We start from the raw sequence: 14113 nt of genomic DNA, 5'->3' as shown, positions 1-14113 counted from the left end.
CTATGGCACCTTCTCAGACACCAAAATGAGGCCATCAAAGTCAGCTTCTTTGGCCAATGGGCCTGGCTGGAGGTCCCGTGGCTTCCAAGTAGTGCTGGTGTAAGGAAATGCAGAAGGCAGCTCTGGGTCCCAGGCAGTTCAGATGCAGCAGGACAGCACGCGTAGGTCGGGTGGCTCTGGGTGGAGGCACACATTCCAACAGCTTTTACCTGATTCCAAGGCTGGCCAGCCCTATCACTTATGCCCCAGGTTCGTGGCCCCAACATGTTCCCTGTAAAACCCTCTGCAGCCAACCTGTGCAAAGGAGCATCGAGGGGGCATGGGGGTGACATCTGTGCCTTCCATCCCTTGAAGTGTCCTGGTCTGTCAGTTTTCTCTGCAGGCAAAAACCGCCAAGACTTACTCATCCCACAGCTCTGGCCTTTTGTGTATAAATGCTCCATGTTCCTGCAGGTATCACAAGATCGTATATTTTTCCCTTAAAATTAGCCTACTTTTGAGTATTTGGGGAAAACTAAAAAACCAGTGAAAACCTAGATCAGTTAAAATTGAGCAGACTCCTGGAGAGTATGACTTGAGTGCCCCTGCCAGGGCCAGCCCCAGGGCCTGTAACCAAAAGCACACACCAAGTTATTAGATAAGAAGCTCCTTAAAATTTAATTGACTGCGTGTAGTACATTCAATATCTTGTGGGTTTCTTGTGGACAAAGGACCGGCATAAACAGGAACAGCTCTGCACCTCCTTCCCAGGCTGACACAGACCCAACAGAGGCAGCAAGGGACACAGGCACACCTTCATATTTACATCTCTTTACTTTACAAGTCAGTGGCAGAAATATTTACAGAAAATACAATAGGAAAAAGATCCCATCTTGGCAATATACCGAAATTCATACAAATTGTAAATATGGTCTCGAGCAAATAATGATGCTTAGTTTTTAGCCACAACCGCCAAGCCCTTCGGAGGAGGAAGATGCCTTGGTCACTGTGGGAACAAAGAACTTGATTTGCTTCAACAAATAGGTATTGGGCGCCTAATGTATGCAAGGCACTGTGGAATCCCAAATTTTACCTTTTCCTTCACCATTAGAAAAGCCTGTCTGAAGGACTAGGTGACTACTCAGAGCAAACCTTCTGCAGTGCATGGCTCTGCCAGCCGTGACATCAGTGTCTCCCCTCTCCAGGTGGACCCCTCAGGAAGAGGGGCTGTCAGGAAGTGCTAGGAACACATGGGCGGATGCTAATGGTCACTGTCAGCACAGAAGATCTGGTCTGAACAGGCTTTGAATGCTAAAGGACAACTGCTTCCAGGAGAGTGCCACATAACCTCCAAGGCAGTTGGCTACCCAGCCGTAACCAAGGCCGACTATATGTGGGAAGTTCCACTTTTTAATAGGAATAAACACCCTGGAGACCTCAGCACTGTAATGTCAGCCCACAGAACCTGGTTCTTCCCTAGCTCATGGGCTTCCCGACTGTCCTTCTCCCTGTGGGTCAGACACGGAGAAGGCCAGTTACACTGCGGATGTTTTTATGTGAGTCCACAGGTGGAGCTGACCTAAAATGGAGGTGCTGGAAGGGGAGATACTCGTGTACACATGTGCATGGTACATGTCTCAGGATGGCCGAGGACGGCTGCCCTACCATTTAATCATGCTTCTCAAGGCCTAAGGAAGAAACCCTACACAAAAGGGAAAAGTGGCTGTGAGGACTGAAGAGCCCCGTTTCCTGTGTTGTTGGCAAAAGTAGAAGCCCCACCCCCATGTCTACCCTTACGCCCAGCTTCAAAAGTGAACAAAATGGGCCACCAGCCTAAATACCCTTGGGAAATGTTTTCCTGTTGGAAGGTGCCTGAGTATCCAAGTACAGCAACTGAATAGTTTAAGCCCCGTCCAGACTGGTCCCAGTTTTCCCCCAAAGTTTCTGAACCTATGGTTCAAATCTATCAAGTGAACTACTGAGAATATTATTAGGTACTAAGTGTATGTTTCTCTTACATGACTCTGTTCAAAGTGATCTTAGTGCAGGCAGGAGGGTGAACTCAGTGAACAGGACTCCAAACACCTCTGCAAAGGCTCAAGGCTCTTCTTCCCCAGTCTTTTGCTGGGGAGATGGTGTGTGGAGCAGAAGTAACCAGTGAGGGGGGTGCATTCCAAGTTCTGTTTGCTGTGTACACCAGGGCTTCTTGGAGTGGGGGGCAGCCCTCTTCCCTTGGGGAACCACTGCATGCCCCAGATTTCAAACTGCATCTGCTATGGTTGTTCTTTTATCAAAATAATCAGAATTACAGAGTTATCAGAAATTAGAGCCAACTGAAGGGGAAAGGACAATTAAGCCCACCCTAACACACATATCCCAAATGTTACTTTTCTGATATCATTTTAAACACATCCAAACAAAAGGTTTTCAGAAGAATCACACCAAGGAAGTCCATCTTTATCAATTATTTGTACCCTCTGGAATGTTAGAAGTTGCATGTGTGTATTTAAATTCTTTATTCACCTTGGACAGAACAAGACCCGCTTTCCCCATGCAGTGTCAGACCCAAAGTTGCTCAATTTCACCTATTCTTGCTGAGTTACTAGAATATTTTTAGGGTAAAACTCACTAATTTTCACCATTCTCCACCTCAGGAAATCACCTGGAAACATGAGATTATTGCCTGACTTCAAAGGGAATAATCAAAGACAGAAGGCTATATTCCTCAAATGGGAACTGGACTCAGAGGGGAGGAAGAGGACAAGAAAGGATGCTAAGGGACAAGGAAGATGGGGGTGGGTGTCTGTACCTGAGCTGAGAAAAAAAAAGGGTGGTGGCAAACTTCAGACCAAGGACTGCTACAGCCATGGTCCTTGTTCTGGGACGGCAGAGCACACGTGTCTAGAATGGAGGAACCTGCACAAAACAAGCCCACACTGCCCCTGACGGCCAAAGAAAAGAGATAAACGTTAAACCAAACAGTGGAGTCCTCATCTACAATGTAATGACAACACAGACAGAGCCAGTAGGAACACCCCCTTCAAGTCTGATTATTTCTCTTTGGACTATAAATGTCACTTGTTTTCTAAGACAAAAACCTCTTACTGATGGAGAACATAAAACAGGTATATACCAAGCACTATAACAGGGTTCATCTAAAACAAATTGGTTCTGGCTGCCTCCTAAGCTTTGTCCCTGGCAGAAAAGCAGCAGTGACGTGACAGAAATGTTCCAGAGTCCTGGCAGCAACTTGTGCCTTCAGCTGGCTATGGCCAGAAACCAAAGAGCAGCAGCCACTTAAGGAGGTGGCACTAAGTTCTGTGGATTGTGGGCTAGGTGCTCTCCAAAGAGCTGAGTGGGACACTACTTCCTGCTCCACAGATCAGAACCCTTCGTCAACTACTGCAGCTTGCACTTGGTCCTGAAGTCAATGATTAATAAAGCCAAATAATTTTCAGTCCCTGCTGTGAACTCACATTTCTGGTGTTTATGGAGGAGCCATGTCTAACCTATCACCATGCCATTAAACTGAACAGCACCGGAGAAGGAGGCTCCGCTGTTCTCTCACAGCCTCTAACCACAAACATGACTCATACCCCTCAGAGAACACGGCTGTGCCTCCGTTCCTCATGTCTGCTAAGAAGCTGAGCCATGTGACAGGTCTCCACAGCGATGAAAGGGACAACTTGCTTAAATATGGAGAGAAAATAGGAAATTTTTTAATGTCAGACTTTTTATCTGAACAAAACTCATTTATATTTCACCCTATGTCAGTGTGACAGGGTGACAAATGAATTCACACATGAGGACAACGATGGAGCCTTCCTTCTCCACAGTGTCAACTTGAGCCTAAAAAGTTCTGGAAGATTCTGAGACAGATTTTAATTTTGAATACACCCTCCTAAAAAGCGAGGTATAAAACTATCTTCAGTTTCTAACTTGCAAACGTGTTGACACTATCAATGCGTGTATTTAACTGGTGCATAAAAGCCTTTTTCCTCAAAAGGCTGGTATTTTACTAAAATTGTCACTTTTAAAAGAAAGTTTATGGCTAAGATGCTTGTGGCTGTTTTCAGCAGGAGTGTGACTGTGCAGGGTCCATCACTGGAGAGCTGGGCTTCACGCCAGTCGCTTCACAGCGTCTTTCTTCTGGTGATTCAACAGTGAGCTCTTGGGAGTGATCAGCTTTTATTTTTACAGGACTGTCTTGCTTTGATGTTGGAGCCCACCCTGGAGTTCACTGACCTGGGCAAACTGCCTTCTAAGAACTGCAGTTCTTGAGTCCAACCTCCTGGAAAAGGGCAGTATAAAACTCTGGCTCCAACTGCTTATTCCGATACTTGTTGACAATGTCAGTGATTTTCTGTTTCCGACGGACATGAGGTGGACTGTAGGAATCACTCTCCAGTCTCTTTCTTCTACATATGTTTATTACTGTCTGCCTCACCAGAAAGCCTTGAAACAGAGATCAGAATAACTGTCAGTAAGGTGCCAGGTGAACTGTGTTCAGGAGACCCATTTCCTGAGTGCTCTAGTTCTTTCACTGCAATCCTTTAATTTCCCACAAACAAGAAACAAACAAGACATCAAGACAAAATTACTAGAGACATTATCCGGATTCTGGAGTCAAAGTCTGCTCTTGTAGAGCCCTGTCCTCTGCAGCAGAACAACTGGTTTCCTCTTCTAATCCTGGCAGTTAGTGAAGGATCATTTGTATCGCTAGATTAAAGCTGAAACAGATGACGATATGGTCCCCACCCCTTCTCTAAGGGCAGCAGCATGTGCAGGTACTATTAAGCAATAAAATCATTTCCTTACTTTTACTTATTTGTGCTTTATGAAAGAAAGCAAGGTATGGTGTACTCACTGACATCTTATGCTCCAGTGACCTCCTAACGTACACCCATACAGGGAGCCCTATTTAACACACACACACACACACACACACACACACACACACACCATGAAAGAAAGTTGGGGCAGGGCTTCAGTAATAAGAAGAGAAATAAGGAAATATATATGTGAATGAATGAGATTGCCAAAGAATAAAAATTAAAGGTGTGGGGAAAAGAAGAGAGCAAGGGACCTAGCCCTCCAGCACCCACAAAGCCCTTACCCAGTGCTCGCCGGCTGACTATCATCCCATCAACCAGAGGTATGACCATGTTAAATTTTCCAGTGGCTCCTTGGATTTTTATCCGGAACAATCCAGTGTTTAAAGGGTGAATGAAGATTACTGGGACTTCTTTTTCAAGAGTTGTAGATCTTAGAAAAGAAAGTCTTTTTAGTTCAGACACACAAGAGACTTTCCTATGTGGTGTAAGAACACACACCAGTGCCTGGGAACCTGTTGTCAGCAAAGTCTGAGCAGAGCCTGCTCAGAACACTCTTCTTGAGGGGAAGCCATGCTGCTGCAGCCACAAGCACTTATTCCTGGGGTTAGGCTTTTTAAATAACAAAGAGAGTCTGAAAATTTATTCTTAGACAGCCACTTCCAAGATATGGGGCAGAACAGCCAGGCAAATGAATTACAGAGGTTTAAACATCTGGAGGCCAACTACGGGACTTTTGCTCAGACCCTTGTTGCAGGAGCAGATGTGTGGCTGTTACACTGTCAAGGCAGAGGCCAGAGTACAGTCAGGAACAGTGAAAGCCCAATTCTGGAACTCTCTATATAATTTTTTTTCACAAGACAGGGGTTGGGATAAATCTGGGAAACAGTATGCTAAGAGAATAAAGTCACGTGTAAGAAAACAAATTCTTCACTGTAGCATTTATCTGAAGAATAGAAAATAAAGTCTTAGAGTACACAGTGCTTAAAGACAAAATGGAAAGGTTTTTATTAAAAGAATACAAAATTTCAGTTGTACAGAGTAAGTCCTAGATGTCAACTGTCCACTGTACAGAGTAAAGCTATACTGTAATTAAAAACCTGAGGACAGAGCAAATAGTAGTAGTGGCAGTGGCAGTGGCAGTGGCAGTGGCAGTGGTTGTAGTTAAATGATAGTTATACGGGTGGCAGGCGGCTTCTGAAGGTGATATGTATGTTTATGGAATATTCTGTAGCGATGGTTTCATATGTATATACCTCCAAACTTAGCAGATTTAACACACTAAATACTAAATATGTTCAACTTTCTGTATAACAATCATACTTCAACAAAGTAAATTTTTACTTTTACTTTTTTTCTGAGAGTCTTTCTGTGTAGCCCATGCTGGTTTTTCCCTCTCTCCGTGACTGTGGAAAGCCTGGACACTGGAGAGCAGTGGACAGCTAACAGCTGTATCTGCTGGTCTAGCAAATGCTCGAACATGGAAATAAGGCCTTACGCACGCCGTCCTGCTAGCTCTTTCTTTGACTCTTTATTTAAAAATGTTATTTTGCTTATTTTTATTTATATGAGTATTTCACCAGCATGTACACATGGGAATGCGTGCCTGGTGTCTTCAGAGGTCAGAGGAGGGTGGTGGATCCTCTGGAACTGGGGTTATAGGCAGTTGTGAGCCACCATGTCGGGGTCTGGAAACAGCCTGTATCCTCTGCAAGAATAAGTGTTCTTAACCACTGAGCTATCTGTCTCTCCAGCTCCAGGTCCTTTCCTTTTTGCCTTTTTTTTCCCTCTTTTCTTTTTTTCAGGGCTGGGACCGAACCCAGGGCCTTGCGCTTGCTAGGTCCTTTTTGCCTTTAACCACTGTTCATTCTAAATATTTCATTGAGTTGTAACCAACAGATAAAAACAGACATGCTAATAACCCCATGCAAGGAAGAGAACATACCTCAGAGAAGTGCTACTATTTGCAGTAGTTTCCACACCAGTGCTGATCTCTGTCATCAGATCTGAGAGCGGAAAGTTTTCTGGAAGAAAACAGTTCAGTTACACCCACCTCGTTTCCCCACATTCAGAGAAGTACAGAGTCTGTGCTACACCACAGTGCAGAGTCCCATGACTCCCAGCAAAGACAATGTCTTTCACAATCTGCTTTGGCTGAGCTCGCCTAAAGCAGAGGAGCTTTTAGAGAATCTCATCTGTCACTGTGAGGGCTTGGTCACAAGCAGCCATGACACTTTCTTATGAACTCTGAGATGGACAGGGTTCTAGGCTAAGCATGTACTTCTGAGGTTCCAACATTGCTTACACAAAACCCCAAGAAACTTATCCATGACAGAACTTTTAAGGACAAAGGAAGCTATTGTACACAAATGAGATCACCTGTGCACACAGAAAAGGTGGCCCAGAGCTCCGGGTCGTACTGGGAACACCAAGAGACCAACAGAACAGCTCACAACTAGAAATGAGGACCACAAGTACACCCAGTTAACAGGCTTCGTGAAACTGAATGGAGGCTGGGATAGGAACTCAGGCTTATGAACATCAAACTGCCACATCCACCCTTTCCAGACCCGTGGCAAGTCACTGTCTCCTTAGCATTTCACTCAGAAAAACCCTTTTCTCATACAGTACCTATATCATCATAGCGTTCCACCCAGACTACAGACACTCTTGTCTCAGGTCCAAGGGGGGGCACAGGGCGACCCTGAGGCAGCTTCTTCATTCTGGAACTGGGACTGAGCTACATGAAGAGAAGAGCAGAAAGAATGATTTTTATTGTTGTTATTGTTGTTTTTTTTTTTAAAGATTTATTCATTTATTATATGTAAGTACACTGTAGCTGTCTTCAGACACACTAGAAGAGGGCATCGGATCTCTTTACAGATGGTTGTGAGCCACCATATGGTTGCTGGGAATTGAACTCAGGACCTCTAGGAGAGCAGTCGGGTTCTCTTAACCGCTGAGCCATCTCTCCAGCCCGTTATTGTTGTTTTAAATGACCTGACTGGACATTTATCAAGATGATTAGTGATGTATTTATGTCACCAAAGTCACTTTGGGAAGAAAGTGTGAAATAAATTTGCCAAATAGTTCTTCAGTATCTCTGCTTAGAAGCTTGAAATACCACCACTTTGTCTGGAGATCTTAGTCTCTAAAATGCAACACTGGGAAGTTATTCCCAGCTTCTAGATAGGTGTTCCAATAGTAATTTATATCTAATTGCCCTCATGCTGTCTGCAAAATAGACAAGAGTTCCCTGCTCTTTAGAAAAAGCTCATACACACTTGTCTTCTCTGCCACTCAACCGGCTTGTTTTTAATGAACTATTTTTGGTATGTGTCTTTAAATCATTATTTATATAAGGGTGCACTTCTTACTATGCTTGAAATTTCACTGTTTAACCATTCCTCAGTTAGTGGCCATTAGGATTATCTGTCTTATTTTATCTGTGTATGTTCATGTGTGGGTGCCCAAGGAGGGCCGGAAGAGGGCACAGGATCCCCTGGAGCTGGGGTGATATGTAATTGTGAGGTACCCAACAGAGATGTTGGGAACCAAACAGTAATTGCTTTGTTTGCCCACTAAGCCATCTCTCTAGCCCCTCTTCAGGGCTTTTATCATGAAGGGATTCAGATCTTGTCATAAAACCTTCAAATCAGGGGCTGGGGATTTAGCTCAGTGGTAGAGCGCTTACCTAGGAAGCGCAAGGCCCTGGGTTCGGTCCCCAGCTCCGAAAAAAAGAACCAAAAAAAAAAAAAAAAAAAAAACCTTCAAATCAATTGAGATGATCATCTGGTATCTATCCTAGAGAAAACATGTGGTATATTACTACATTTATTGATGATTTCTTTCAGGTTTGTTTTTTTTTTTAAGACTTATTCATTTTACTTATATGAGTACAATGTGTGTCTTCAGACACACCAGAAGAGGGCATCAGCTCCCATTACAGATGGTTGTGAGCCACCATGTGGTTTCTGAGAATTGAACTCAGGACCTCTGGAAGAGCGGTCAGTGCTCTTAACGGCTGAGCCGTCTCTCTAGCCCCTTACTGATGATTTCTGTATTTGAACATAGCTAAATCTCTAGAATAAAGACAACTTGATCGTGATCTTTTCAATACTCTTGATTTCAACATGCAAATATTTAGTTGAGAATTTTTAGTTACGTAGCTTGATCTATAATCTTCTTTTTGTTATGTCTGTATCTTGTTTTGGTACTGGACATTGGTTTCAGAAAAACCCAAAAGTGCCTCAACCTTTTCCTGTGGTAGCCCTTTGGAAGTCAGCAGAACTCAGCAGTCAAGCTCAGTATTTTTTAGGAAATCTCTCTCTCTCTCTCTCTCTCTCTCTCTCTCTCTCTCTCTCTATCTATGTTCTTTGTCTTTTCTTTCCTTAAATAAGTACTTCAACAGTGTTGCTTGTTATAAGTATATTAAAATGATATCACTTTGATTTAATTTTGATATGCCTCTATACCCAGAAAATTGTCCATGTTTTCTAGATTTTCTGTGTAATATGTATTTTTAAGGCATGTCCTGATAATTTTCTGAATTTCATTTTTTTTAATTCTTTGTTTTCTTTTCGGTTGGTCTTAGAATGGTGTTTTCCTACTTCTCCCTTGCTTAACTAAAAGGGTTTGCTTGCTTCTATATCCTCACAGATTTATTTTGATTCCTATTTAGTCCAAAGGACTCCCTTTGTTATCTCTATGGAGCTAGCCTAGTGGTCATGAGTTCTTTTAGCCATATCACAGAAATCTTCTTTTTCAATTATGATTGATTTGCTGAGGGTAGTAGTCTGGATTTACAAGGGCCTTACAAAATACGTTATCTCTCACAGTTTTAAGGTTTTAAAAGTTTCTGTTGAGGATGAAACGGGTCAGCTGGGGGAAAAAAAGAGGCCATTAATTTGAAAAAGAGAAGGGGTATATGGGAAGATTTGGAGGGAGGAAAGAAAAGGGAGAAATGACCTAACTATGTTATAATCTCAAAAATAAAAAACAAAAATCTGTAAAAAAAAAAAATTCTGTTGAAGAAATTTTCTCTCATGTATCTGCCTTTATACATGACTTGGTATTTCTTTCTTGATGCTTTCAATATTTTCTTTGTGTGTGTACACATGCATGTTTCATTTGTGTGCACATGTGAAGACCAGAGTCAACCGTGGGTGCTGTTCCCTGGTGCTGTCCATGCTCTATTATAAAGACAGGTTTTTAAACAAGTCAAGTGCAGTAGTGAGAAGGGGACATGTGTAACTGACTGTGAACCACCAACTGGGATTGACTCGTTACCTTCAACAGGGTCTTACATTGACTGGAACTCACAAAGTAGGCTAGCAGGCATGCCAGTGAGCCTGAGAACTGCCTTTCTCCCCAGTGCTGGAACTGCAAGCACATGCCATTCCTGGCTGTAACATGGATGGTTCATTGCACTCAGTGCTCTAGGCACAACTGTGTCCACCGAGCCGCCTTCCTAGCCCAGCCTGTTTTCTTTGTTTGGTGTAGTGATTTAGTCGTGCTGGGATGTGGGGGTTCTTCTCTACTCTCACATTCTATGTGCTTCCTGTATCAGAACTGGCATCTTTCCCCCTAGTTTTGGGAAATGGTCTGATTTTACTGAAATGGTAAAGTCAGTCTTTAGGATGAATTTATCAAGTCTTTCTGTCTTTAGAATGAAAATTCTGTTTCCCTATGCCCAGAATTCTTGGATCTGGCCTCCACAGTATCACAAACATCTTGAAAGTACTGCTCTTGTTTTCTTACTAACTTAGTCTTTGTCCGTGTTCAATTGTCCCAACTTCCCTACCTCGTTTTCAAGTTCTGATATGCTCTCCTCCCCGATCACTCACTTCCATTCATGAGGTTTCCCATGAACCTTCCATTCAACTTACTGTCTTTCAATTCCTGAACTTCAATTTGCTTGTTCTTCAGTATTTCTCATTATTGAGTTGCTCTTTCATAGCCTGTATTGACTGTCTTAATTTAAAGTTTTTACATATTTTTTATGTACATGCTACACACAGCATGTATGTTGAGGACAGAGGACGACTTGTGGAAACAGTTTTTCTTTTTTCACCATGTAAGTTGCAGTAATCAAACTCAGGTTGTCAGGTGTGATGACAAATATTCTTACCCTGTGCCATGTCACTGTGCCATGTCACTGGCTCCTGTATGAGCTTTCTCATTTCATTCAGCTCTCTTCTGTTTGTTTGTTCTCCTGTTTTCTTAGAATTCATTCAGGAATTTGTGTCTTTCTTATATATTTATTTGTTTGTTTGTTTGTTTGTTTTCTTCCCCTCTCTAAGACAGGGTCTCACTGTGCATCCCTGGCAGAGCATGAACTCACGGAGATCTGCCTCCTCTGCCTCCCGGGTGCCAGGGTTAAGGAGGGCACCACCATACCCAGCATCTTTGAATATACTTGCAGTCATTTTCTGAGTTCTTTAGGATTTCACGTGATTCTCTCTTACCATAGACCATTACTAAGGGATTAGTGACTTTCTTCTTCATAGTCACAGGTCTTATCATACGCATGAGGAAGACAATAAAAAAGCAAGGGTCACTGGGAGTCACCTTCAAATCTTGGTCAACATGGTGGCACTCTTTCCTGCAGTCCTGCTATGCTCACTTAATGATTCCAACGGACTTAAACAGATTCCTTAACGTTTCCTATATACATAGTCATGCCACTGGCAAATACAGCTTTATTCTTTGCTTCCCAATTTCTGTGTATTTTACTTTTTTCCTTGCCTTATTTTTCAATTGGACCCCCATTTCTCCAAGAAGAGGCAGAAGAAAGAGCAAACATCTTGGCACTCTCATTCACCTTAGAGGAAAGTGTTCAAAAGAGTGCATAGCATGTAGACAGGACACTGGCTACTATTTTACTCGGTGTGCTTTATTATGTTGTTTGAGGCTCACTTCTGTTTAGGGTTTGCTGGCTTTCTCCTCACCAGCAAGTGTTAAACTTTAGGGTTGGTTTTTTTGGGGTTTTTTTTTTCCCCTGTCTGAAAAGAATATGTGATTAAAAAAACAAGATGCAAGGGCTGGGGATTTAGCTCAGTGGTAGAGCGCTTGCCTAGGAAGCGCAAGGCCCTGGGTTCGGTCCCCAGCTCCGAGAAAAAAAAACAAAACAAAAAAAAAAACAAGATGCTTTAAGAGCTGTCATTCTCTGGGTATAAAAGAATAACTATGTTAACATTCAGAATTATGAGAATCAAGATAATGTCTGCACTCTGCATTCCTTTCAAATCATGTTCTGTGAGGCCTTTTAACCTTATGAAGTTTAAACTCAGTCCACATTTAGGAGTCATATAACTTGGTATTTTTACCAAATTAAGCATGTTTACCTATGCTAAAAATAATCTTTATAGCTATAGCTAGGGATGCCGCTGAGGCAGGAGAACAGGAGGCTCAAGGCTTGCCTGTGCTGCAGAATGTGTTCTAGTCAGCCAGGGCAACTTAGTGAGATCCTGTCTCAAACTAAAAATAAAGAGGAGTGCTGATATAGTGAGGAAACATTTGGCTAACACGAGTGAGTCTCTAAGCTTAATTCCCCCAGTACTGGGGACAGAGAGGAGAGGGAGTAGTAATTTTTACTGTAGAAGGAACCAAATTACAATCATATATAAGAATGACTGTGGCTGGGTTTACACTTTGTCGTTTTTATTATTTGTTCTAAATCAATCTTCCCATTCTTACAGTATTCTCATGTACTCTTGTTATCACTTGGTCATTTTTCAATAAAGACTAAAGGGGAAACACAGTAAAGAAATAGCATCCACTAATAAGAAATATACAAGCAAAAGCCTCCCCTATGCAGTAGGAGCCACGTGCCACACTCCACAGATGTAACTATGCCCAGCAGCCTCCTTACCCACAGGGGCACACTCAAAAGATTTTGAAACCAGTCACTACCCAATCCTATAGTATTCTTTTTCAAGTGCACAACTACAAGGAAAAAAAAAACCAACAAAACACCCTTGAAATAAATGTCTTAACGACAGCAATAAAACAGGACAATTTACAATGTACTTTAATAAAAGCCTATATAAACTTGTCTCTTCCCTCAAGAACCCTTTCCATGCTGCATTCATTCCTCTTCCTGGGATGATGTAATGTGAAGCGATGCCTCACGAAAGATACAGTAAAGCACTGTGACAACGTAGGCATCGCAGCTCTACATTTCATGACACAAACCAATAAAGTGAGTATGGGGCAGCACACACAGTACACTGACAGACACTGAACAAAAGGACGATCAACATTCTAGGTTGGAAGAGGCAGCTTTTCCAAGTTTTCTAGGATGTTACAGTATTTTAAACTTACTTATTGCTTATGTCTGCAATTTTCCTTTTAGTGTTTTTAGATCAGAGTTGAATCTGGGTCACAAAATGGCTGAAAGCAAAGCAACAGCCAAGGGAGAGCTGCAGTCCTTAGAGCCTCCGGAATCTGTCACCATTATACAGTCAGTTCTTAGCTGAATGATGGGAAAGTCTGCTCAGTGGATATTATTAAGGACAAAGAAAAGCCTCCACTTAAACAGGAGTGAGCAAGAGAACCAACCATGGCATCAGAATGTTAAAACAAGGAAAACGATGTCTCAGAACCAACTATTTATATAGATTAGAAAATGAAAAATGGGCTGGAGAGATGGCTCAGTGGTTAAGAGCACTGACTGTTCTTCCAGAGGTCCTGAGTTCAATTCCCAGCAACCACATCTGTAATCCCAGCTCAACCATCTGTAATGAGATCTGATGCCTTCTTCTGGTGTGCTGGAAGACAGCTACAGTGTACTCATATATAATAAATAAATAAATCTTTTTTTTAAAAAAAAGAATGAAAAAATTCAGTAATTCATTTTAAAACACTTAAGTTAATGAATCAGTATTCTTGCTATACTTATACCTCTGCTTTGAAAAAACTAAGAAACTTTCAGATGTGATTCTACAACTACTGTCACTTCACAAAGTTTTCAGCAAGTCAATAAAACAACTTACCCTTTGTGAGGAATTAAGACTGTCTGTGTGATTGGGGACCAACTCAAGCGTCAGGGGTGGCTGCTTCAGAATTCCCGGCATAAGATCCATATTTGAGTCACTATCTTGGTCTGAGATGTTACTTTCCAATGAATCAGCTACAAGGTAAAGAAAAAAGATTATAAGAATCCGCTACTTTTCTGGAGCAGAAGTCTAACTACCCTAAGTAACTTAAACAAAGCACCGTGTCCACAGCAAGTCCAACAGACATCCTGTGAAGGAGCAGGGGACCTTATTACAGAATTAGCTGCTCATAGAGGTCTTTGC

General features: G+C 42.3%; 1 protein-coding gene across 7 annotated transcripts in view; it reads right to left on the bottom strand.

The window, feature by feature from the left end:
• Window positions 1-630: 630 nt before the first annotated feature.
• Ralgapb (Ral GTPase activating protein non-catalytic subunit beta) overlaps window positions 631-14113 on the bottom strand; it is an 89632-nt gene continuing 76149 nt past the window's right edge. For 6 of the 7 annotated variants that reach the window (XM_006235420.5, XM_006235416.5, XM_006235418.5 and 3 more), the window contains 5 exons: window positions 13808-13944; window positions 7443-7551; window positions 6757-6835; window positions 5096-5244; window positions 795-4434 (listed from right to left, as the gene is read on the bottom strand). In XM_006235420.5, coding sequence (XP_006235482.2) covers window positions 4241-4434; window positions 5096-5244; window positions 6757-6835; window positions 7443-7551; window positions 13808-13944 — 668 coding nt within the window. In that variant the 3' untranslated portion in view covers window positions 795-4240. Of the gene's footprint in view, window positions 4435-5095; window positions 5245-6756; window positions 6836-7442; window positions 7552-13807; window positions 13945-14113 lie in introns of all 7 variants that reach the window. The other variant, NM_001271210.2, reaches the window with a different exon arrangement.

This window comes from Rattus norvegicus, chromosome 3 (assembly GCF_036323735.1).
Source record: "Rattus norvegicus strain BN/NHsdMcwi chromosome 3, GRCr8, whole genome shotgun sequence".
Classification (NCBI taxonomy): Eukaryota; Metazoa; Chordata; class Mammalia; order Rodentia; family Muridae; genus Rattus; species Rattus norvegicus.
Note: the sequence above shows the minus strand (reverse complement) of the source record. Positions and strands in the feature narration are given on the sequence as shown.